This window comes from Nematolebias whitei, chromosome 15 (genome assembly GCF_014905685.2).
Source record: "Nematolebias whitei isolate Nwh7 chromosome 15, NemWhi1, whole genome shotgun sequence".
In the NCBI taxonomy this organism is placed as follows: domain Eukaryota; kingdom Metazoa; phylum Chordata; class Actinopteri; order Cyprinodontiformes; family Rivulidae; genus Nematolebias; species Nematolebias whitei.
In genome coordinates, this window is record NC_056512.1 from 33018748 (window position 1) to 33043208 (window position 24461).

The 24461-nt window shown below is 39.5% G+C and overlaps 4 protein-coding genes across 4 annotated transcripts in view; 1 reads left to right on the top strand and 3 right to left on the bottom strand.

Annotated features, from left to right (window-relative positions):
* The window catches only part of cant1a (calcium activated nucleotidase 1a), an 865245-nt gene that overhangs the window by 807357 nt on the left and 33427 nt on the right, over positions 1-24461 (top strand). The window lies entirely within an intron of this gene.
* On the bottom strand, positions 17972-19739 carry cenpx (centromere protein X). The gene is made up of 5 exons (XM_037689020.1): positions 19698-19739; positions 19097-19148; positions 18967-19020; positions 18799-18887; positions 17972-18049 (listed from the first exon to the last, which is right to left on the bottom strand). The coding sequence occupies exons 1-5, from the start codon at positions 19731-19733 to the stop codon at positions 18035-18037; spliced, it is 246 nt and encodes an 81-aa protein (XP_037544948.1). The 5' UTR covers positions 19734-19739; the 3' UTR covers positions 17972-18034.
* LOC119421169 lies at positions 21509-22281 on the bottom strand. Its single transcript, XM_037688556.1, has 5 exons — positions 22272-22281; positions 22090-22172; positions 21915-22010; positions 21646-21792; positions 21509-21550 (listed from the first exon to the last, which is right to left on the bottom strand). The coding sequence occupies exons 1-5, from the start codon at positions 22279-22281 to the stop codon at positions 21509-21511; spliced, it is 378 nt and encodes a 125-aa protein (XP_037544484.1).
* LOC119421170 (transmembrane channel-like protein 6) overlaps positions 23633-24461 on the bottom strand; it is a 13311-nt gene continuing 12482 nt past the window's right edge. The window contains exon 19 of the mRNA XM_037688557.1: positions 23633-23692. Within this exon, the coding sequence (XP_037544485.1) occupies positions 23633-23692 (60 nt within the window). The remainder of the gene's footprint in view (positions 23693-24461) is intronic.

Consider the following 24461-nt stretch of genomic DNA (forward strand, 5'->3'; position numbering starts at 1 on the left):
TGTCCTCAAAGTACAGCTCCGGGGCAGATCTTAGACTTCAATCAGAACCCCTGCTCTGCTTTCAGAGTTCTTACGAAACAACAGTGATGCACTGACATCAGACACGAATGTTGCGCTAGACAAACCAGAGCAGAACTATAATGATAATAATGATGATACAATAGGACAGCGAGTTGATTTTCCTGAAAGCTCTGATTTATTGGAGCCAATAAGTTGGATCTTAAATATGTTCCTTTTTATGTAGACATGATGTCTTCCTGATGAAGGATAGTGTGCAGAATTCTTCAAAGGCACTTAAGATGTTTAATTAATAACAGAAATCAGTCATTTGAAATTACAGAAGAGGACACTCAGGTCTCTTTGAACCCGTCAAAAATTAGATGACTTGTGGTCCTGTAATTAGTCAAGACTAGAGAAACTGGGTTGGGATGGTTTTACTCTATCCACCACCTACCATAAGACTAAGAGAAAAATGTATTTTGCTTGAAGATGTAATTTAACAGACTGATTTTTCTCAGTCCTCAAAAATATGCCTTCGATCAAATAGTTGTAAACTCAAAGCTGCTGACAGAATGTCCCTCTGTCTATCATGGGAGAGTTTTCGGTCACTGGGTCTATGCGATGTGTCACAAGCCGCAGATAGACTCTCTGATAGTGTCCGAGATTTCATGTGGTGTTTCAGTAACAACCCCCCCACTGCACTTCCACTTCCCCCCACAATTTGTTTCTGGCCCCCATGGTTTGTATCTCAGGCGACACAGTGCAGGCATCGCATGCCTCTCTGAGTTCTGCCAGCTTTGTTTACATCTCCTCCTTCCAGCTACGACGGTAAAAGGTCTTTCAGAAACACTGGAGCTAAATTTAGAGCAGGCCTATCATTTTCAGGATCATTTAAGAGTAAAGCTGCAGCTTGCTCAGAGCTACTCTGTCTCATTGCAAACCTGCAACACAGGCAATGATATAAATCGTAGGCGGTATGACTAAATGTTTGTTATATTTGCATTACAATCAGTAGTTTGGACCAATGAAAGAGTCCATCTCATTTAAGACGTTGCCATTAGAAGTCTGCTACTTTTTGAAGGGTTGGAACAAAGTTCCTCTGTCCCTTTTTGTTGTTTCCATAACTATGGTGCCATGAAAGTCTCCGCAAAAACCAGAATTCCATCTTTTGCTCTTTTCTCTGTGGGTGGTCTCATGAGGGAACCCTCTGATTATTCTAGGTTAATTGTTTGTGTACAATTCACCATCTTTAAAGAACTTGTGCTTGAACTAATTACATGAACAAGGGGACTTTGCCCTCATTAAAGGTGTGGTATTTTAAAATCGTTTTCAAATAAAGATATTAGTACCAGCAAATTAATTTTATGCATGCATAAATGTAGATTCGGTTATCGTTCAGTGTTAGTGGTGGTATTTTGTGTGCGTCTGAAGAACTTTTAAGCAGTCAAGGAATGTGTAATTTGCTTAAAACAGTTGACTTCATGGCTTTGGAAAAAGAAACACCGCAAATTACGCAAATGCTCGCTCATGGTGACGTAATTATCTGTGAGGGAAATCCAAAAGAGCGGGTTGGGTTGCACATGTATCATTCTCATAGACATGCTGCAGCCAAGATGTCATAACCGTGATCATTAGCCAAAATGAGTTTTACAACTTGGAGTCCGGCCCTTTGTGTTACTTCCAAAGACTCAGGCGTTCGCTGTCTGCAGCTGTCAAGGATGGTAGTGGTGAGCAGGTGCACACATCTTGTTTTACCATGAAGAAGAAGATTAAAATTCATGGTTGATATCAGGATGTGTTTGCAAACTGCTGCATTCTTTCATGTCTTCACTGTCGCCTCTGCTTTCTTTGCCCAAACAGGGACAGTAGATTAGCTTCCTCCGTTTTCATGTGACCGCAGCTGTGTTTGATTTTTGCCAACTTGAAATTGGCCATGGGGTTAACAGCGAGTCCTTTGATCAGTCTCACCAGGAATTGGACTTGTTTATTTTGTTTATCTAATGATGGTCCTTTAATAGGAGGGGGGTGGGTGCATGCATTAAGCAGGGGCATGCCTTGATGTGGGTCTTGACAGCTTCAGGACACGGCGATGAGAAAGAAGCAGGATCCTGTAATGGTCGGAGGTGTAGGAAAGATGATTATAGATGGCTGGAGGGCATCTGAACCTTGTCCTTCCCAGCAAATGTGAATCTGACTTTGTACAGATGGCCCTACATTGTCATCAAGAAGCACACCAACACCTAAACCTTTTCACTCCTTCTCTTTGTACCTCTCCGAGATTGACAGTTTTTAATTCATATGTTGACCACCTGTCTGAGTCTGTAAGTGCAGATAATCAACGAGCTTCTCAAATGAGACGTTGCCCCCCACTCTTGTGTTCATTGACTCGCTGATGGAGATGTGGGGAAACTGTGCGGGTAGACAGTCTGGCCCCATCGCATCACGTCGCTTTCCTGGCTCAACCTCAGGCCCCTGAAATGAAAGCCTTCCTCTTCTGCGCTGCAGCTGGACTTCAGGGAGCCTGCAGAGGGCCTGTTTATTTGTGCAACAACGTAATCAGGAGGGTCTGTCGTTACACGACCTACCCCTTGCACCTTCCCACTTTCCACCGGATCCCATTCTCTCCTCTGTTCCCATCAGCACCCCTTCCCTTCTTTTTAGCATCTACCTTTCACCACCCTCAACTTTTTTTTCTTCTTTTGAGCCTCATTATTATCCAAATCCTTTCAATGACCCCTGTTGACCTTAGGATTTGTTTGATGTGGTCTCGGCATGAAAAGAGAAGCAGAAAAGTTGAAAGTTTATTGTTTTAACGGCTAAATTTCTAGGACTGCAGTTTTCGAAGTAAACTTTCCATGTCTTTACTTAGGAGATTGTGGAACTTGGTCTGTGTGAGATATCTTACAGGCGTAAAGTCAACTTGCACAATCAGTCAGGATACACTCTGATGTTGACACATGCAGACTTTCTACTGCCTTTGCACTGCCTTAACATGCTAATAATTTAGTCCTGTTATGTTGTTTTTGTTGTCAAAATCACGGAATTCCTTCAGTTAAAAGTCAAGTAAACAGGCTCACACATGTGGCTGCAATATTTCAGTTCCTATGTCCAGATGAGTTCTCCCAAAGGGGAAAAAAACATTGTTCTCCATACATTTCCCTTCAGCATTCCCTGAAAATAAACGATGGAATTTCTAAAGCTTTTCATGAATGTATAGAAACATCAAGAAAACGCTTTCGTTACCATGATCTCTAGTCCGGTTTTAAACATCTTGTAAATATTTTGTTTAATTAATGGTTTTCTTTGATCTAGTTTTTTCAGTCCTGCATAAAATCTGACTTTGTTTATCACTTGCCTTTGAAAGACAAGTGATAAATTAATGTTTTTGCATCTGTTATTAAATTAGTTCATGAGCCACTGGATGGATTTTAGTTAAACTATCAAAGTAGTCACTAGATGTACATCTACAACTGATTCTTTTGTTGAAAAGTCTCCCAACACATAATCCAAGCACTAACAGAATTCTAGAGATCTTCGTAAATAAATAAATGAATACACTTTGCACTTAACTAAGAATCGACCTTGCTTATCTTTCAAGGGATCTTATTTCGTTTTAAGGAAACTTTCACAAAGCAAGTATTGGACGTACATTTACAGTTGATTATCTTTTGAAGGCAATCTGATTTAATATGGTCACCACTGCCAAATGACCTTAGAAATCCCCAAAATGGATTTAACTTAGTCTGTTTTACAGATATTGGGCTTATATTTAATGGGATAGTAGCTGAAAGTCATTTGTAACCAGTGGTGTAGTCTACATTTCTGTAGTGGGTAAACCGTGGTAAAGCTTTATGTTGGATGTTGGACACTGTTGAAGCCATGGAGCGCGAATGTCCAAGGTCCAATGTAAAACTAACTTTACCGCGGTCGGTCCGTATACTGTGCTTAGAAACCAAAGTACACTGGTTAGTACAATGTAATCGTCAATTCGTTTTGATTGTTAGGCATATTGTACATTTCCAAATTTCTCTGAATAAATGAACAACAAATGTACAACAGTTGGCCTTGTATTAAAAACATGTTATAGAATTTATAAAGCAGTATCAAAGCAAAACACGTTCAAGTATTAAGTAGAGAAGTATAATTATACAATAATTTGCTGGATAAGCGAATGTAATAAACAAGCGCTGCATACAGATAGATTGTTACGGAAGAGTTTAACTGCCATTTAACGTATCAATGACACGTGCCTAATGATATGTCATGCATCATTGGGCACTTTTAAGTGGGTATACTGAAATTCTTAAGCTTTTCTAGTGGGTATACTCCATATGCCCACGTATCGCGTAGACTACACTGCTGTTTGCAACACATAATTTAAGTACAAACAGACTGTGAAATCTTGAAATATAAGCTGAAGTCACACTTTCCGAATTTCACCAAAATGACTAACTTTTCTCAACACGAGAAGATTTTAGTTTAAAGTGTTGGCATAAAAGGCAGCAGGCGTAAAGCACTTCTTCAAGGCTTTTTAACTGAATGTTGGTAATTTCATTCATGTTGACAATTTTGGTGGAATTTAATTTATTTTTTGCGTCACTTCAATTCACAACAAAAAGTCATCCCAGGGCATCTAGACAACTCTTTTTCTTCCAGTAATGTCTGGAGCTCATCCTGCTTTCCCACTGAGAAGGGGTTCCAAGTGCTTTTCCAATCTATGCCTCTTATACTGCTTGTCTCAGGAGACAGACAGGCGGGTTCAGATCTGGGCTGGGCTGCCTTCTGAACAACAGCATCCCCAGAGCGCTGCACTCCGCACCAAAGAAGCATCTTGTTTTTCAACTGGTGGTTTCCTAAAGCCACAGCGTTTGATGTGGGTTTCCCTTAATCACACAACATGCTCTCTAAACATGAGCCACATTCATCTTAGTTTCATGCCTTCTGCTCTCCCTCCCCGGTTTTGGTGAGTTATTGCGCAATAGAGTAAGTGAGACAGGAGGAAGACAAGGATCTTGATCCCTGAACAAAGTGATTTTGATCTGGTCAATCCGGCAATTAGCCCAATAAGGGTGGAATGAACTTCTAATCCTTGATTGGACACATGTTCTTTGTAGTCCTAATGTGTCTCTTCTTCTCATGTCCACATGTGATGGGACGCAGAGTGAGTATTAAACGGATGCCTGCGATGGAAGCCTAACATTAAGATGGGGATGCTCTTTGAGGCTGAGGACTTTTAATTAGAAGCTGAGGGCACGATGCAGTTGTGTTTCCTTCATCTTGCTGAATAGAGGGGTTGACTGGAGACCTGGTGCCAAGCTCTGGAGTCAGCGTGTCACTGGCGGGCACTTTGTGGGGAAGAGACGAGGCGTGCTGCCATGCCTAGGACGACTCTACGGGAGTCCCACATGGAGGGGGTGAGTAGATGAAAGGCTTTTGTCTCTTTAAGCCCCGCCCTACCACCTTCCCCATGGTGTTCTGAGTGACAGGGCAGTAAGCAGAGAATAAAAGTAGAATAACAAGACTGGTTGTTAACATATCATTCATTGGTGAACCTTCAAGAGCATCCCGTGAGATCAAAGCAAGGCATTCAGTCTGAAAGTATGACATTGTCTTACACAACAATCCAGTTGTCCACCAATTCAGCTGTCACTGAGTGAGGAAGTGGTCAGGAATGGCAAAGGAAGGCCTTTCACTGTCCCCTAATGGGCTTTGATGGTCCAGGACAAAGAAAGTGTCATTATGGTCTTATCCGAAGCCTAATGTCTTTGTTTATGCGTTTGTTGGGATTAAGCCTAGAACGACCCAACCCACACCTAGTCGTCCCACTAAATGATGATGAATGTCTTGGATAGAGTTGGCTATCTTTCTTTTTTCCCGTTTTTCTTTCCTCCTGTACAAACCAGCTCACTTTTTCCCTTTCTTGAAGTAGCTTGTTTTCCTGCACTCTCTGGGGTGCTGCTGCAAATATCTCTCATCCGCTCTGGGACTTCTTTATTTTTCACGGGGTTTTTTGGGTGGTGGTGGTGGTTGTGGGGTGGGGGTGGGGGGTTGTTTTTCAGGCGCTCTGCATTTACACCCGTTCGGCTCTTTGATGTTGTTGCCCGGGTGCTACCGGACAAAAGAGCCTCCATCAGCTGGACTTAAGGATGGAATGGCAGGGGGGTTAAAAGAGGGGATTGGTGAATAAAGAATCAAAGTAACTGGAATGGGGGCCTGCCGGCGGAGGACTCGATGTGAGACTGTGAACCGTGTACCCCTCACAGTCACAGACCCATAGGCGTGGAGTTCACAGTTGTCATTCTATTTCTTTCCTTCTTTTTTTCTCTGTCCTGTCCATCAGTCTATCTGTAGTCGTCTTGTTCATGTTCATGTTGACGCTGTATGTTTTCAGTCCTTACAAAAACACTCATATTTTAAGTCTTGCATTCAGCGTGATGTGAAAGACCACCAGCTGCTGTTGGGCTAAGAGAAACTGTCTGTGCTGTGCACCCTGCACCATGGATCTGCAAACCAACCTTTCTTTCCTTGATGTCTGCCTGGACTTGCACAGCAAGGGCTACTGATGCCACAGCAGCCCTTCACACCCCCATAGCTGCAAGGTGACAGTTTGTGCTCCCTCAGTCCATCACATCCCTGCAGGACCACTCAGGTTCACTGGAGGAAAATTTGTGCAGCTGCCTTTGGTGGTGCCGACACAGCACCCCCCCCCCCCCCCCTTTTCGCAATGTGCCTCATTAAACCTGAAAACATCGCCTTCAGTCTGATTTTATTGTTCAGTATAGGCTGAATGCTAAATTGTAATTAAAGGCATTGCTAAGGTGCAGCTATTATTGTCTTTCAGAACCAACATAATCTTTTTAAACAAAATTAAAAACTTTTTTTAATGCAAGAGAATAAAAAGTTACAGTTAAACGAGGCCAATTTTTGGGGGTATAACATGTTCAAAAACAGTCTTAAAGACAAAGCGTCATGGCCATTAAAAAAAACTGTATTATATATATATATATATGACACGCTGATAAGTAGAGATGCACAATATCGGATTTTTGGCCAATATCCAATATTTTAAAACTTATTTGACCTATAACCGATACCAATACCGATATTGTTTCCCCTAGACCTACATACAGAGGCTACATAGCTTTCTCTGATGTGGAATTAAAACTCTACATTATTCTGCATGATCTTTGTCAGTTTGGCCTGCTACCAAATGCAGATGATAAAAAAAAAAAGGGTCTGAAAATGATGTAACACTTCAATTTGGATTTTGTTTAATGTCAAATTTATTCATGGCATTTACTCTCTTTAACACAACGACAATAATAAAAACAGTGCAAATTTGTAAATTTTCACAAATCTACACTCAACGACACGCATGATGTCATAAATTTGTGCTGGCATTGCAGGCATCCTAGTCACTGGGTTGTCATACAAAAACAGAGTTTTTATTTATATATATATATATATATATATATATATATATATGTATATATATATATATTCTTTCTATATGCGTGCTTTAGATCTAAATACAACCCAGCCAGATGGAATATTTTGCACACCTGCTTGATCTCAACAATTCCATCTTGAGCGTTTTCATGGCATGCAAAGTGGAAAACTCAGGTAATGCAGTTAGTCTGATCACAGCGATTTTGGTTCCCAGGTTGTTTTCCACAGTAATTAGTAGATCAAAGCTTAATGTTCTGTGTCACTTGTTTAACTCACCCCACGTATATACAGTCATCAGTCTGTTTGGATCCCGTAACCACAAGCCTCGCTCCTTTATGGATTTACTTTTGAGCATACATCTTCACTTTTTATTTGTTTGCTTGTGCACAGTCACGAAACAAGCAGAGGGTGAAGAGCATGGGCTCCACATGTTGGAAGGGCTCAGCTCTGCAAGCCACCTGGGCTGGTGAAAGACTCCCGACTGGAAATGGCCATTGCACAGATGAATGAAAAGTGTGTAAACGGTCTGCGAACCATCACCATGAGCGAGGTGGAAGGATGAAACCTTAACATCTGTCCCACAAGCTCCACTTAAGAGCAATTAGGCTATATTTATGGGCTGTGTAGTAAACAGATCCCCAGCTTATCTTGTTGCGGTCAGTTTAGCTGCAGCTGGTTTCCGAGGACAACAGAAAGTTTCAAAGGTTCTGGTTGTTGAAGAGGTTTTTGGTATTGATGGGTACAACTCTGAAAAAAAAATTGTCTGGGACATTTTATTGTTGGTATTTGATTCAGAAAAAGTGCTGAAATCGAAGGAGGCTCACAAAGATCTCACCCAAATCTTCAAACGCACTATAAAATAATAAAAGGAAGTCAGGCAATCAAACATGGCTGTGTTTGTCCATCTCTATCACTACCACATTTGAGGGATTTTCCATTTCAAAAATCATGTCTGTGGCCATATCAGACAGACTTAAGTAGTTTATTCAGCTGTGGATGAACAAGGTCCACTTCCATTCTCTGTGTCACGAATGCAAATAAACGTAAAATGGTTCTGATGGCTGTTTTTGTAACATCCTTGCGAACCATCTGACCTTCCTTTTTACACTGAGACAATATTTCTTCAACTTAGGAAGAAGAAGGAAGGAGATAAGGTGGCTGTCAGCAGATACAGCATGACCTCAATATAACAAGTCAATTTCTGTTTGTTTTCTACACCAGGCCATGAAGCTCAACACCCTGAAAAAAGTAGTTCCCAAACCTTTTCAGCTTCAGAGCCACAATACACCAGAGCCAGACACTTTCAACTACTGCTGAAAAACGAGCCAAAATCGGCTGTTCAAGCTAAATAATGCTTCTTTGTGTTTGCTCTATAAATAAATTTAATTTTAGAACTTGATAGTCCCATGGGCCAAATTCAATAAATGAATTCTTTGAGATATATTAACATTACAGTGTTTCATGTGAGGTTGGTCTAAATTCTCATCCTGCATCATAAAACTGACTTCGAACCCAACTCTGAAGTCTTGAACAGGAAAATAATTTTGTATTGTTTATTGTTGTAATTTCACAATTTATGGCAGTTTCCTTATCCTTCAGCAAAGTTTTATGTAATCATCATTTAATACATCTAATAGTTGTAATAAAAACAAAAACCTAGTTTCAGACTTTTATTTTTTAAAGACGTTAACCATGAGAAAAGTGGCAGCTCTAACGTTTTGACCTGTACAACTCTGAATTTAAAAAAGTTGGGACATCATGTAAAATGAGACTATGAACTGAATGCAAAGACACAAACCTTACAATCCCATATTTTATTCTCAATAGAACATAGTAATGGTAGCCACTTAATACTTACTGTGTTCTATAGTAAATAAAATATGGGTTTACAGTATTTTTTCTTATTTACACAATATACTAAGGATGCACGATATTGGATTTTTGGCTAATATCCGATATCTTAAAACTTATTTGGCCGATAACCAATATTTTATATACTTTCCTTTGTCAGAACATAGCCCTCTTATTTAGGCTTATTTGCTACAAAAATTGTGTAACAGCTGGTGACATATATTCAGTAACAGCCTTATGATATGCACAGCATTTTAACTTATATTAAATGAAAAGTATTAAATGTTATTTATTAGCATTAGTCATCTGCGATGCTGTCTCACTTGTGGAGGCTTGTTCCAGGTTCCTAGCTGCAGTGTGGGATCTTCTGCATTCTTGTGCATGAAGGACAGCCTTTTTAAGTTCAAAGTTTTTGTCTATCCATTGTGCCGTAAGACTAATCATGCTAACGGGGCTAACACGACGTCCAAATGTCTGTGGTAAAACTCACCCAAGTGCTATCGGCTATTAGCTTCTCAATGACGTCGGAAATGACGGCTTGTAACTCGGGTAAGGTTACGTCGGAAAAATACATGCATCTCCGACTGGGGACGATGTAGAGAGGCTCAAACATAGTCCAAAAATCTTCGGAATCCGACATCCTCACCAACAACAACAAAAAAAAACCTTCCACATTGCCGACATTTTGAATTTTCCTCTCTGCCGTGATCAGATCAGATAGGCATGCGTGACATCATCACGTTGTGCTGGCGCTGCAGGCATCCTTGTCACTGGGTTGTCATATAAAACAACACCTTTTATATCGGAGTTATTTTGATGGAATGGCCGATGTCCGATATTGAACTTTTAATGCTAATATTGACCAATACCATGCCGATAATATCATGCATCCCTACAAAATATCAATTTCTTTCAGTATGGGGCCAGAGATGGCTGTATAGTTTTAACACATTTTATCATTTTCTCTCCGTAGTTTTAGCATTTAAAGTTACATATTGTAAATTTAAAACATGTCTTTTAATAGGAATTCCTTTAAAATATATTTTTCTAGACTAAAAAAAACAAACAAGAAACAGCTGTTCACTTTAAAAATATTCATCAAAAGCTCATTTCAGTAAATGGACTGTACTTGTATAGTGCCTTTCTATCTTATTGACTCAAAGCGCTTTACACTACAATATACACCCTCATACCCATTCATACAGCACTCTACTATATTTTTTACAAGGAATAATCAGAGCTTTATCACATTCATACACTGATGGGACACACATCGGAGGCAATGATGGGTTCAGTGTCTTGCCCAGGGACACTTCGGCATACGACTGGAATCGAACTCCCAACTCTCACATTGGAGGACGACTGTTCTAACCACTCAGCCACATCCACCCTTATTTCAGTGCAAGCAATTATCCTAATATTGTGCATTTCAGCTTAGAATATTTAATGTTTATGTTTGAAATAATATTTTTGGGCCAGCAGATGCAGGGTTCCATGATTATGAAGTTGATTTACGTAATCAGTGATATAAAATATCTTGCGGCCCGTCATAGAGCCACACTAAATGAACAGTTTCTTCTTTTGATCTAATTTCCTAGGTCGGGCAACACTTGTAAGTCAACTAAGTTCTCATTTCCACGCAGCTCCACAGCTCAGTGATTCAGGATCCTGGGCCAGGGGTGGCAGCACCCTGGTGCTAATAGTAAGATCAGTATTGGGTTGGGGTGAGTGGAGGGGGTGGGGGAAGAAAACTAAAAAGGGACACCTGGCCTTTTCTCTTTGGGCACTCAGACATGCCCCGGCTGTGGCTTCTAACAGAATCAGGATGCAGGATATTGCACTTCCACTGATGTAGGTCCTGAAACTCCTCAACTCATATAGGGAATAATGAATGCAAAAAAAAAAAGGGATATCCGTTTTCCCAAATCTGGGTTTATATTTATGATAAAAGTGAGGCTGTAACAACAGGATTGCTTCCCGATAATCGTGACCAAAGAAATTAACATTATCACAATTCCATTTAAAAATGACAGGATCTTATCACCATCTTAATAACTGTGAACAAGTCGAAGTGAAACCAGATAAAAGACAGGGAAGATTAGCTGTTTAGTCAACAGCCTTTGAGATGGACACCATAAAAGCACAGTAAGTCAAGTTGAACAGAGCAGCTCCGTCTCTGCCTCGGTGTGTTGTTGGATGTCTGGTTCATCGCAGCCCAAGCAACTGAGCGTATTTTTGATCATGCCGGTGCTTTGTTTTACACACAGAGAAGCAAGAACTCCAGCAGCCCCTTTGAAGCCCTTTTAAATTTATTGTTGTTTTTCCAGAACAGGCATTATTTTAAATTATGGTTCATTGGGAGTGGATCTGCTCCATTGCTTTTTTTGGCAAAGGGTTGCGTTTTATGTCTGGAAACTGACATTATCCTTTCCATTCAGTTAGATGAAGGAAGAACAAACCTGGTAAAGAGTGGTGCGCCATGCCTTCTATCAAAGGTCAGAGGTTTCTTGAGTCGGCACCATAACTGTATGAAATTCTCACTAAGGTTAAAGGCATTTTGAAGCTTGCTTGGACCCATTTGTCCCTGGCTTGTGCATCATTCAAGGTGAAGTTGTGTGATATGTTGACTCTGTTCTTTTCTTCTACTGACAAACTATTTTTACAGCAGCTTTGGTTTATTTCCAGTCTGGTATTAAGGCAGACTTATTTTAGATTTACTTAAGCCAGTAAATCACCTCTAGTTCCTTTTCAATGCCAGAAAATCAAAATGAGTCTCGGTTGCTTTTGAGTTTATTCTCAAAGAGAAGACACCTCTCTGTCCACAGCTGCACAAGTTACAACATTAACAAATTATACATGACTTGGATTATTAATCAAAGCTCCTGCGTCAGATTGTACAGATGTAAAACCATGACCAAGTGCAAGTGGATTGGAATCCTGTTCCTGTACTGATCTCATTGCTTTAAACTGCATCACAAGAAAATACAGCTCATGTTTGGACAAATGCCACAGAGAGGAAGCTGTTAAAGACAGGGACCAACACTGCATTGTGACCTCTAACCCTCACATCCTGACCTTTCTTACAACGCAACATGAACCCTTGTCTACATGAAAGCTGTCCTGTTGACTCACTGGGGTTAATTTAGAGTTCCGATGATATTCCACTACTGTGAGGACAGACATCTAACATGCTGACTTCTAGATTTGTGGAAGAAACTCGAGACAGACACATTTGACCTCACACTAGCATGCATTTTAATAGGTTTTTCATAGGCTAGAGGTTTTATTGGACAATCACATATTTAAGATAAAGATTCTGATTGTCCAATTTCCATCCTTATTTCTGTCAGATACCAAAGTCAGGCAACAAATTGCCCTATTTTTTTTACCCATCTTGTTCACTTTACATTTTTCATCACTGCAGTAAATATTAGTCCATCGCTGGGCATTTCACATGTTTGCCAATGAAGACCTGCAATAAATCTCACAAAGGCAAACCTCACACTGTACCACCTGCCACCAGCTAAAGAGATTTTGGTAATTACTTGCCTTCTTTTTAAATATCACCAAACACTGGCCCTTTCATCTTTGCTAATGTGTGACCTTTGGGTTCCCAGCTTCTCTAAGCTTGACTGACAGACCTGGTGAGTCTTTTTACATCATTGGTTTTGATGAGTCCCAAAAATAGAGTGTTCTGCTGACCTCCACCTCTTTTGACGTCACCTCACCTGACCTATGTCTCTATTTTTAGATGCGCCAAAGTTTAATTGAACTGCATTGTTAAGTTTGTGCAGAGTTATGTAAGGGGATTACCCTGTTTTTGCTGCCCCTACCACCAATCAGAAGAGAGAAGTGAAAATGGAGGGTAGAGGTGGCTGCAGGTGGAAGACAAGGGTAATGCACTAAAGTAAGTGCTCCAGAAATAACCCAGCTGTTGGCCTAATTGCACATCTCTCTTGCTCCCTTTCCCCCCCTCTTCAGCTGCGTGCCAAGGTCTTTGACCTTATCATCCACCTCACTGGTTCCGGAAGAGTCCTTTCCGTCCCCCGTGGCTTGCAAAGCTCTGGACGATCCACGAAGCACAGCAGCAGACCATTGCCAGCCTCAGACTAACAGCCAAGCGCCACAAACATTTAGGAATGATCCCAGCAGAGCGCCCAAGTGGCTTAAACTGCAGGTATGTTCTAATCATCCCCAGCGCTGGCCTCGTGGCTTCTTGACCCAAGGATCCCAGGCTCCTTATGAGAGGCCCGAGGTCTCCCAAAAGTCCATGTCCTCGATGAATACTTAAGTTAAGCAGGGATGCCATCCCCATATTTGCATTCTCTCCACATGCAAGCTCTTGGTACAACGCATCTGCAGCAGTGGTTTGTTTGTCTATGTATAAACACAAGTGAATTTTCATGTGTTGAGTCTCGTGTGGAGCATCTAAGAGGAATGCACAAACTCTGCATCCCCTGCAGCATTCCTACATGGTTAGACAGTTCCATGCCCGTGAGGGGGCCACAAGGGGCCCCTGTATCCCAAGCACTAATGCATCACAGCCCCCATTTTAAGCACAACATTCACACGAGCACAAAGTCCACAACACATGCTAGGCATTTTTTTAATTCTATATTTGCTGCTGAAATGATGAGGGGGAAAAAGTAACTCTTATGGCAGTTGACACCTGTTGCTTCACCAAGCGTTGGGATTTCCTGGTGTCTTTGGTCTAAGGACAGAGGGGTTAATTGAAGAGAAAAAAATGCTTCAAGGTTTAGCATTGGAATGCATATCACCCACTGCCTTTCATGTCAGTTTTTGACTAAGATCATCTTGTGAGAATGGACGGTGTAATAGCAGTTTAAATCAAACCTTGAAAATAACATTATGTGCGAGTTTACACTAAAAGTGTGTTGTAATCGATTTTCGGCTACTACCATAGCAACTTTTAGGTCAATATCAGTAAAAAATTGTTATATTTATTTTTGTGTCTTTAAGGTCAGTTGGCTGCAACAGTGATCCTGACTTGGGATGACTCCAAAAGATAATCATTTGTAGATGTTTGTCCAGCCAATTACTTTTTCTGCAAGTTTCGTCAAAATTCATCAAGTGGTTCATGAAATACTTTGGTAACAGACACACAAACACATATTATTGTCTCGCCTTCTGGCGATGAACATTAAAAAGGTACAGGTTCATAGATATAAGTGAACTTGTAGCTTTGGTAATCAGAATGCAAAAGTGGTTGTTTTATGAGTCATGAATCTACTGCTCTGGTGCAGCTCATACACTTTGGCTTTTCACTGCTGCTACATCGAGCAGTAGCAGAAAATGTGTGTATTAAGTTGACTTTTCATAGAACGTCAATTTGGATACGAGAAGAAAGAAGTTCTGAGATGACAGAAAGTTGGAGAGATGCAAGAAACTGTGTCAATCTTGTAAAAACTAACTGCAAGCACAAGTTGGTGTGGAGGAGAATCGGCTCTGATCCCAACATATCCTCACAGGGACGCTTCATCTAGACAACTCCAAACATTTTGATGCATCGTGAAGTCATACCTCACTGAAATTTTGCATTCAATTTCAATTCAAGTATATCACATCTTCAAAGAAGAGACCTAAAGGTTTCTTCAAAACATTTTTTATATGTTATGAAAGATTAGATGATGTCCATGACACACCAGGGTAATTATTTTATTTAAAGTTTAACACCATAAAAAAAATTGGAATAATCTTGGCAAGTACATTTGCTGACGGCACAGTTGGTAGAGCTGCCACCTCTCAGCGAGAAGGTCGTTAGATCAAATCTTGGCTGGGGATCTTTCTGGGTGGAGTTTGCATGCTATCTCCGTGTACAGGTGGATTTTCTGTGCTATATAAATAAATCTGACTTGACTTTTTTCCAGGTACTCTGGTTTTTTCCCACAGATCAAAAACATGCATGTTAGGCTGATTGGCAACTCTAAAATTATCCCTAGGTGTGAGTGAGAATGATTGTTTGTCTTTAAGTAGCCGTGATGGACTTGTGACCTGTCCAGGGTGTCCCTCACCTTTTGTACAGTGACTGCTAGATACAGGCACCAGTGACCCAAAAAGGAAGAAGTGGGTAAAAGAAAATGGACAGATAGATGGAAGTAGGGATGCACAATATTATCCGCATGGTATCAGCTGATATTAGTGTTAAAGTTCAATATCGGCCATTCCATTAAAATAACTCGCCGATATAAAAGGTGCTGTTTTTGCCTGCAGCGGCAGCACAACGTGATGTTGCAGCGGCAACGTAAGCGATGACGTCATGTGCGCCTACCTAATCTCACGGCAGAGAGGAAAATTCAAAATGTCGGCGGTGTGGAAGTTTTATTTTTCGTTGGCGAGGATGTCGGATTCCCAAGATTTATGGACTACGTTGAGCCTCGCTACATCGTCCCCAGTCGGATATTTTTTTCTGACGTAACGTTACCCGAGTTACAAGCCGTCATTTCCAATGTCATTGAGAAGCTAATAGCTGATAGCATGACTTGGGTGAGTTTTACCACAGACATTTGGACACCGTGTTAGCCCCATTAGCATGATGAAGTTTTACGGCACAATGGAGAGACAAACACTTTGAACTTAAAAAGGCTGTCCTTTATGAACAGGAGTGCAGAGGATCCCACACTGCAGCTAGGAACCCGACTGGAACAAGCCTCCACAAGTGAGACAGCGTTGCAGATGACTAATGCTAATAAATAACATTTAACACTTTTCATTTAATATAAGTCAAAGTCAATGCATATCATAAGGCTGTTACTGAATATATGTCACCAGCTCTTACAGCTGTTGCACAATTTTATAACAAATAAGCCTAAATAAGAGGGCTATGTTCTGACAAAGGAACGTATATAAAATATCGGTATTGGCATCGATTATCGGCCAAATAAGTTTTAACATATCGGCCAAAAATCCAATATCGTGCATCCCTAGATGGAAGTACATTTGCCTTACACTGTAAAGCCAGTATGACTACCACCAGATCAGTATCTCCATGGAAGACTGAAATTCTCATTCTGACTGCAGAGTTGTCCAAAAACCCAGCAAGGTTGGAGACGGCTCAGCCTTCATCTCCTGGGAAAGACGACTCACTTTAGAGCTTCTCCAAAACGTCTGGACTAGCTGTCGACACTCCCAGCCTTTAATGTATGATCAAGAAAAGCCTTAACTCATTACTTTCAAGAGTGCCCCTCCCCATTCTTGTCCTAACTGTTTTCGTATGTTTAATAAATGCTGCCTTCACATGTAATTTGTTCCATTAGGATGCGTAAGGAGAAGAGTCGTACAGTAGTGCTCTGCGATGCCAGCACAGAATCCTGCAACAGCTCATACTTCAGAGGAGACAGAAAAAAAATTATTGGAAATACGAGATTTATTTTGAGGTGCAACAGTTACCACTTTGGAAAAATCCATGTCGGATAAAAAAACAAAAAAAAAAACAATTACTTTTACAAAGCCTACAGATTTTAGCTGTGAAGTCCAAATTCCTCAACATATGCTTCCTCTAATAATGTGCAAAAATGTAAACAACAATGCAGCTTTTGATATTTAAAACGGGCTTTTTTAGAGTATAGTCAAGAATGTTACAAATTAAATTCTTTATCGAACAATAATCAGTTTTCTGGCCTTGCAGTGTTCATGGCATCATTAAACCAAACCTCACTCATCTAAACTCAACTCGTTCTATGATCTGCTTTAGAAATCACCCCTGGGAAACACAAACCCAACCTGGACCTTACTTTAAAAAAAAAAAAGGTGCTAGGTCAAATTCCAGGTGCTGCGTCCTTGAACACCTAGTTGATCCTGGATTCTTAACTTTCGCTTAAGTTGCTTCCAGCTGTACATAAGCGCAGTGAGTCACCCAATAGCCACACAAATAAACAGTGAGGTGTTCTGCAGCTATGCTGACTCAGTAAAGACACCGGTCAAATACACCGCTGGTGGAACAACATAAGAGCCACTTGGGTTAGGAAACCCCACATTAGCCTCTCTCTTAAAAGACCTAACCCCCCCACACCCTCTCTGCAGTGATGAAAGTAGAGAAAGCATCTCTGCTACTCGCCTCTTTTGTTTATTTACCTTCAGAATTACACCATGCTCCTCTTGGACCATGTTCCAATGTGTTTTGTTATGTTTCCTTTCAAACAGAATATCTATGCGTGTGGTCTCTGGGCATGTTTGGCTAACGCATGCACACATACAAGCATGCAGGCGCTCTCTCGCTCGCTCTCACACACATACACACACTCCAATTCAACTTTCCCCCCTGTGCCAGAGCTCCCCTTTGCCCTTCCCCCTACCTCTAACCAAACATCGCAGGACAGCAAAAGGGAACTTCAAAGTGGCCGGAGGGGGTACTCCTTTTTTCCTGGCACTTGTCATCATCTAAGGGACTGGCTGCTCCCCTTATTACTCTAATTGCTTCCAACTGCTCCTGGACGCTTTGATGAAGGGCGCCATGGAGCATGCTGGAAGCACCTGTTGTTCCACAGATGAGCACAGGTGGCACTTGTTGGTGAAAGTGGTGGGGAGGTGACTGGACAGCACTGCTGCGTTCAACTTAAAACATCACAAAACATGAAAACAAAATGATGAATCTTAGATTTGGGGCAATCATGAAATTTCAGCTATATCTAAATAAAACAAACAAAAAAAAAGTATCTGCAAAATAAAAAAGTGTGGAAATATGTTGGCAGCATTCTGGCGCCATCTTGTGGTGGTCCTAGAAGTCCAGAAGCTGCAATGGAGAGAAATGCATAGCTGTATGATAGTAAAATCAGACTATTTATTAAGAAAAAAACATGTTAAAATTGATAGAGATATGTTAAATTGTTGTGCAATATTGAACAACTGACACATTTTACAACAAAACATTAACAATTAAACCTAAACCTGATTTTAGGGGAGCTTAAGAGACTTGAGGTGTGTACTGAGTAGCATTGTTTCTTTCTTTGCCAGCTATATTGAGCTGAAAGAGTTTTTAAAAAACACAAGGAGGATCTCTTTCAGCATAGTTAGATCACAACGATAACAGCAGTTTAGTTCATAAGCTACTGCATTTTTAGTTAATTGTTGGTAAGAAGCACAACTTGTTCTTGTAGATTTCAGACAGAAAAAGTCAAATTATACCAACAAACTGGTTGTCATATACCACAACACCAACATTAATTGTCATAGATCTGCACAACAATGCAAAACTTAGAATAAGACAGATTGGTAACTTAGATGAAATGACCAACTCTGCTGTCATCTAATATTAATCTGTGCGCTACATCTAACTGTTGATGAAATGTTGCCATTGTATTGTCATATTTAATCACAATGTTCCCCATCCCTTTGAGGAACGTTTGTGTAAACGTTTTATGTTTAAAAGGTGACAAAGATTATATAAAATGTTGCAAAAGCTATATTTACACAAAATAATAAAGATGCATGCCTGTTAAATATCAAAAAGCCAAAAAAGGTTTAGCTTGTTGAGCTGCATACCAGCTGTGGCAGAACTTTTTCAAAATGCTCGATCTCTACTTGATTGCAGTCCTCCGATTCGGCTTGTTTCTGTGATCTCACAGCTGCCTCTGGGAATGACAAGACTTTTATGAACATTTAAACACTGCGGCCTTTTATACATACAACTAATTTACACAAAATATTTACCTTGTACAAAAACTTTTAGCATTTCTGACATGAGCAGTGCAGCATCACCACTTACTGTAACACAAAGCAAGGCTTGCTTAGCCATAAAAACAGACTAGAAAAGATTCAACAACACAGTTACCCAACTCACGTTTAGTTTTGTCCTCTTTAAAGAAGCTTGATAAAAGTTTGACTACAGTTTCCTGTTTGAAAGAATAAATGGCATAATTTTACACAGTGAATTTACAGCTATAATTGTTTTTTTAATCTTTCAGCAAGATTATTTGCTTGTGTCAGTTATCTAGTAAACAAGTGAATTTATTTAGGTGTAAAATAAGCAAAGCTGTTCTACATTTACTTATTTCCGCTCGCTGCTTTTATTTTGAAAGTTCTTCGTAGAACTAGATTTTCCGCCCACGAAACCAGCTTGAAAAAAGGAGCGTTTCTAAAATATCGGCTGAATTTCTAAGCGCTTTTATGGAATGCAGCAAATGCAAAACAAATCCGTAAATCTTTACGGAATAGTCTTTGATTCGGCGCACATAAATTTCGTGTTAATCACCTGAATATTATGAATGTTTACCGAGATGTGATGTCAGGTTTTACATACCGTGTTTCAAGTAAACAATGAACGATGAGGTGTAGACGCTAAACTTAAAATAAGCTAGCTGCAGAATAGGCAAACTTATTTTGTATATACACAAATAAACGAAAACTAACACAGTAATGACAACGATATTTGTTTCTTTTACCTTTCTAAAACCAGCTTCTTCCTCTTTAGCCGCCATGTTTTCATACCAAAGAAACGCGCTTTACGCTGGGATTGGTTGTTCGTGAGTGACGTCATTGGCACGTTTTACGTAACCACGTCCAAATAATGTTTCACATTACAGTATGTTAATATTTTCAAAAACATTTTACTATTTATTTTAGAAACTTTAAACTCGGTTATTTTTTTGTCTTACTTGGTAAATTACAAACTATTTGAAGAAATGGAGTTAAATCCACTGTGAATGTTTCAAACTCAGTGTGTCTACTTGTAACTTTTCACAGTGATTCTGCATGTTTGACTGTATGATGCATAGTTTATTTAGAGAATATAGTATTTACAATCAAAGTTACAAAGTTACAATCATATCACTACACAAAGAGCAGATTAAAATATGTTTGGATTTTGATAAGACATTAAAAAGCATATTTCTAAAGTTTTCAAAGTCTATATTCAATTTTACATGGCACGTGTTATCCTAAACAGCAGAGTGGTTTATGTCTTGGTCCTCTTCTTCTTCTTCTAACCATGGGACAGTGCGTAACCCACACCCACTGGAAAATGAGGCGGACATTTAGATGCAATTGCTTTAATACCATATCATACCATACCATTTTATTTATAAAGCACTAAAAACAGCGACACGGTCAACCAAAGTGCTGTACAGACAGAACAACAGGTAACACACAAAGCAATATACAAAATGAAGTAAATCAGAATATAGACTCTCTCTAAGTGTCTTTAAGAATCTGTTGGACTCCTGGCAGGGTCCAATGCTGACATGTTCCTGTTTTTAGTTTTCTACATTTGTCTTGGAATCTAGCTGTTTTTTTGTTTTGTTACCTTTTTCCTTTTAGCCATCCTATTTGTTAAAAACAAACAAACAAAACAAAAAAAAAACTGTAGTATGAGTTTTTATAACTGTTTATTGTTGTTGCTGTTGTCCATTGTTGTCATCTTTCTTTGTTGAAATCAGGTCTCTCTTGTAAATGAGTCCTCGAGGCTCAAGGGATTTACCTGTATAAATAAATGTTGATAGACATAAAAACGATGCAGATAATAAATATGACAACTAACGTGTGAAGCAAACAGGTTCAAAACACAGATCATCTGGTGTTGAAAGCTACTGAATAGTAGTGGGTTTTTAAACAGGATTTGAAACCGAGAGGGAGGAGGCTTGTCTGACAAGCAGAGGTAACTCATTCCAAAGTCTTGGTCCTGCTACAGAGAAGGCCCTGTCCCCTCAGCGCTTAAGGTCCGCTGACCTCAGGGAACGTGGTGGGACATACGGTTGTAGCTGATCAGAGAGATGGGGGGAACTGTTCAGTGATTTGTAGACATACAGGAGTATTTTGAACTGGATTCGAAGGTGAACTGGTAGCCAGTGCAGTGAGGCCAAAACTGGTGTAATGTTCTCTCTTTTGCCTGTACTGGTTAAAAACTGGGCTGCTGCATTCTGGACCAGTTGTAGTCGTGCAATGGAGGTCTGACTGATACCAAACAGGAGTGAATTGCAGTAATCAAGCCTAGATGTAATGAATGCAGGTATTACTGTCTCCAGGTTATTTTTGGACAATATGGGCTTCAGTTTAGACAGCCGCCTCAGCTGGAAGAAGCATGATTTAACAATCATGTTTACATGACTGTTAAGTTTCAGGGAAGGGTCCATTATCACTTCCACATTAGTGACTCTTTGTTTTTCTGACAGGACTAGAGTGGAAAGGTCGATGCAGTGGTTTGTGATAGTCTCGTTGGGAGGGAACAACATGACTTCAGACTTCTTTTCTTTGAAACTTAAGAATTAATCTTAATCTCATCCTCTGATTCGTCTTCAACCTGCGAGAAACATTTTTTTAATTATCTGAAGGAAGCAAACAGCAAATGCACAGGTTTAATCTTGCAGAAGGAAAAATGCACTGGCTTCCGCTCACTTTTGGACTGACAACTCTTCTGGACTTCACCTCTGTCCCAGCAATGCAGTGTGGACCAGCCCAGTCTCCTCGGTCTGCTTCCTCTTCTGTAAAGAACCGAACAAAGGCCACGGACATGCTGGTCCCAGTGTTATGCAATTTCCAGATCTGGGATCAAGTTAGACAGAAAAACAGAATTTCAATGTGATGAAAAGTGTTGTTTTATTTTAAAAATACATGTACAATTTATTTAAAACAAAGAGGCACTAAAAGCACGCCCTTTAAATTACCTTACATATTGTGTCAAATCCCAGTTCTTTAAAGTAAGCCTGCAAATATCCTTCATTTATATTGGGGTTCAGCTCTGTTATGAACAATCCGTGGTCCTGTTAAAAATACAAAATGCAGAGCTTAATAAAAATACATAATTTACTTTAATTTAGGAGTTCGTTAAAGAAATCTTACCAGTTTAAAGGCATCAGATAGTCCGTTAATGTACTTTTTGGGGCTACTTATGTAGATTCTTTTCTTAGGTGCTGTCATCTTGACTTTTGCAAGGAGCACAAGTTAGATCAACTTTTTAACCAGCATGCACAGAAAAAAAAAAATACAAATGAAACATGAAGTAAATAGTTTTTTTTACTTACCGGAGGTCATGACTGAGATGTGCTGTCTCTGTCTTCTGAGTAATTTGATGTGCAGAGGGAGTTTCAACACTTTTATACACCACAGTGTCTCCTCCTACTTTTAGTTTTCCTTCTAATTGAAACTCACAAGAAGAATTTTTTGGTCTGGATCCATGTCACTTGACTAGCAGCCAAGACAAAAATGTTTTTGTTGTTTTGTGTAGGGGAAGTGGGGCATGAAGCATGGAGGTGGCATGGTGCATGCGCTGCTTTGAAGCATGACATCAGAGTTAACAGGAATAAGTCAGTTAAGTTGCCAAGATAACAAATTTCAAGCTTAGCATTTTGACAAATATCAATACTATACACATTATATTTAGATTTATGGAACATCGGGAGAAGTGTGATGAAAGGACTCCTTATTAGTTTTAAAGATGCAAAACCGTCCGGCTGACTTACAGTTTAAACTTCATTTAGTTGACAGCAGCTGCTTTCATTTTGGTTTCATTCATTAATAACAGAACGGGGAAATGATGTAGATTTCCTACAATGTAATTACACTTTAAATAACCCAACACAAAATAAGGCGTGATAATTTAAAACAACTACTTAATATTAGATGCTAGATAAAAATGCACGATTTTTCCAAAAAATAAAAAAAAATAATCGTTTCTCAATTTATACATTTTCCTTGAACTGTTCTAATCTGAATATAGGGTTTAAATCATTTGTCAAACATTCTCTTTTTTTTTTTTTTGATTGATTAAACCACATTTAAACCATTTTAGATTCAGAACCCTTATAAATATCATCTCAAATTTCACAGTTCACAGGAAAAGTCGGGTCGCTGAAATATTACCAGAACAATTCATGACTAGAAATCCCAGACCAGACTTGTTTTTATTCTGTGTTGTCAGATAAATTACAAAAATCCTTGCTCTGTTTAAAGCCATGTTTGTCATTGAAGCACATTATGCGCTCAAATATTTTTTCTTTAAATAAATGTTTACAAATACTGTTCATAAGCCATAAAAATGTTAAAAAATATAAAGTTGCATGTAAAATGTATAATATTTGAAGACACCCAGCTCTCTAATAGAATAAACAGTGGCTGGTTTTGTTTTTCGTTCAAGATCATGAAATAGATGAGGACTTTGCATTCATCAGTTATTTATTTTACTTTTATTTTCCTTCAGTGTCGGTATGTCTATGCTGAGGAGAAGAAGCACGTCATCGTTCTGAGGAAATAAACAAAACGTTTTCATATGAATGACAGTCCAGGAATAAATGCTTTTCTCTCAGCGATAAGATCACTGAAACAATGAAATACAAGGCTAAACATGGCAGTGAGGTATAAACTCACCATACCTGAGTAGAAACAACTAACCCTGCTCATGAAGGTATTGGAGTTGCACAATGAGGAACTTTTTATCCATTCCTTCCTGTAGACACACACACACACACACACACACACACACACACACACACATACACACACGTCTTACATTTAAAAATAACAATATTCTTTACAAGTATGACATAATTTAAATCACAATCTCAAGTGTATGAGGGATTTATTGGTCTGATTCCTACTTTTGAACTTGACAAAGTGATGAACAAACAGCCATGTTGTTGTATGGTGTTAATAGTCGGGGTTGGGACGGGACTGCGATTTTCTTAGTATTTTATCATGACATCAGAATCCGGTGCCTGCATTATGAGTCCCATCTTAACAAATTTAATGAACTTATTTTTTTCCTCTTTACTGGCATGAAGATTTTGAAGTGATGTTTTGTCAAATGGTGATCTGTAATTATGTAGTACCTTATCAGCAGTGGTATCAGTCAAAGAACACGGATGTCCAAACAAGAAAACAAGCTATTAGACTAACCTGGAATATAATATCTGCTCTTTTATTCATACTACGTTATCTGTGCCATCACAGCAGATAAAGTACTAACTAGTGATAACTATTTGGCAAAACATCACTTGAAAAGTGACCAGACTATCCCTTTCATTTTTTATTGTCAAACATCCATCCATCCATCCGTCCATCCGTCCATCCGTCCGTCCGTCCGTCCGTCCGTCCGTCCGTACGTACGTACGTACGGACATACGTACATACGTACATACATACATACATACATACATACATACATACATACATACATACATACATACATACATACATACATACATACATACATACAT

Excerpts from the sequence above, each read along its gene's own strand:
- cenpx (XM_037689020.1), bottom strand. The coding sequence starts at position 19,733 with ATGGCGGCTAAAGAGGAAGAAGCTGGTTTTAGAAAG. Across the intron at positions 19,149-19,697 it reads AAGAAGCTGGTTTTAGAAAG|GAAACTGTAGTCAAACTTTT; the intron begins GTAAAAGAAACA and ends TCTTTCAAACAG. Across the intron at positions 18,888-18,966 it reads GCTAAAAGTTTTTGTACAAG|AGGCAGCTGTGAGATCACAG; the intron begins GTAAATATTTTG and ends TGTCATTCCCAG.
- LOC119421169 (XM_037688556.1), bottom strand. Across the intron at positions 22,011-22,089 it reads TATCTGATGCCTTTAAACTG|GACCACGGATTGTTCATAAC; the intron begins GTAAGATTTCTT and ends TATTTTTAACAG. Across the intron at positions 21,793-21,914 it reads GATTTGACACAATATGTAAG|ATCTGGAAATTGCATAACAC; the intron begins GTAATTTAAAGG and ends ACTTGATCCCAG.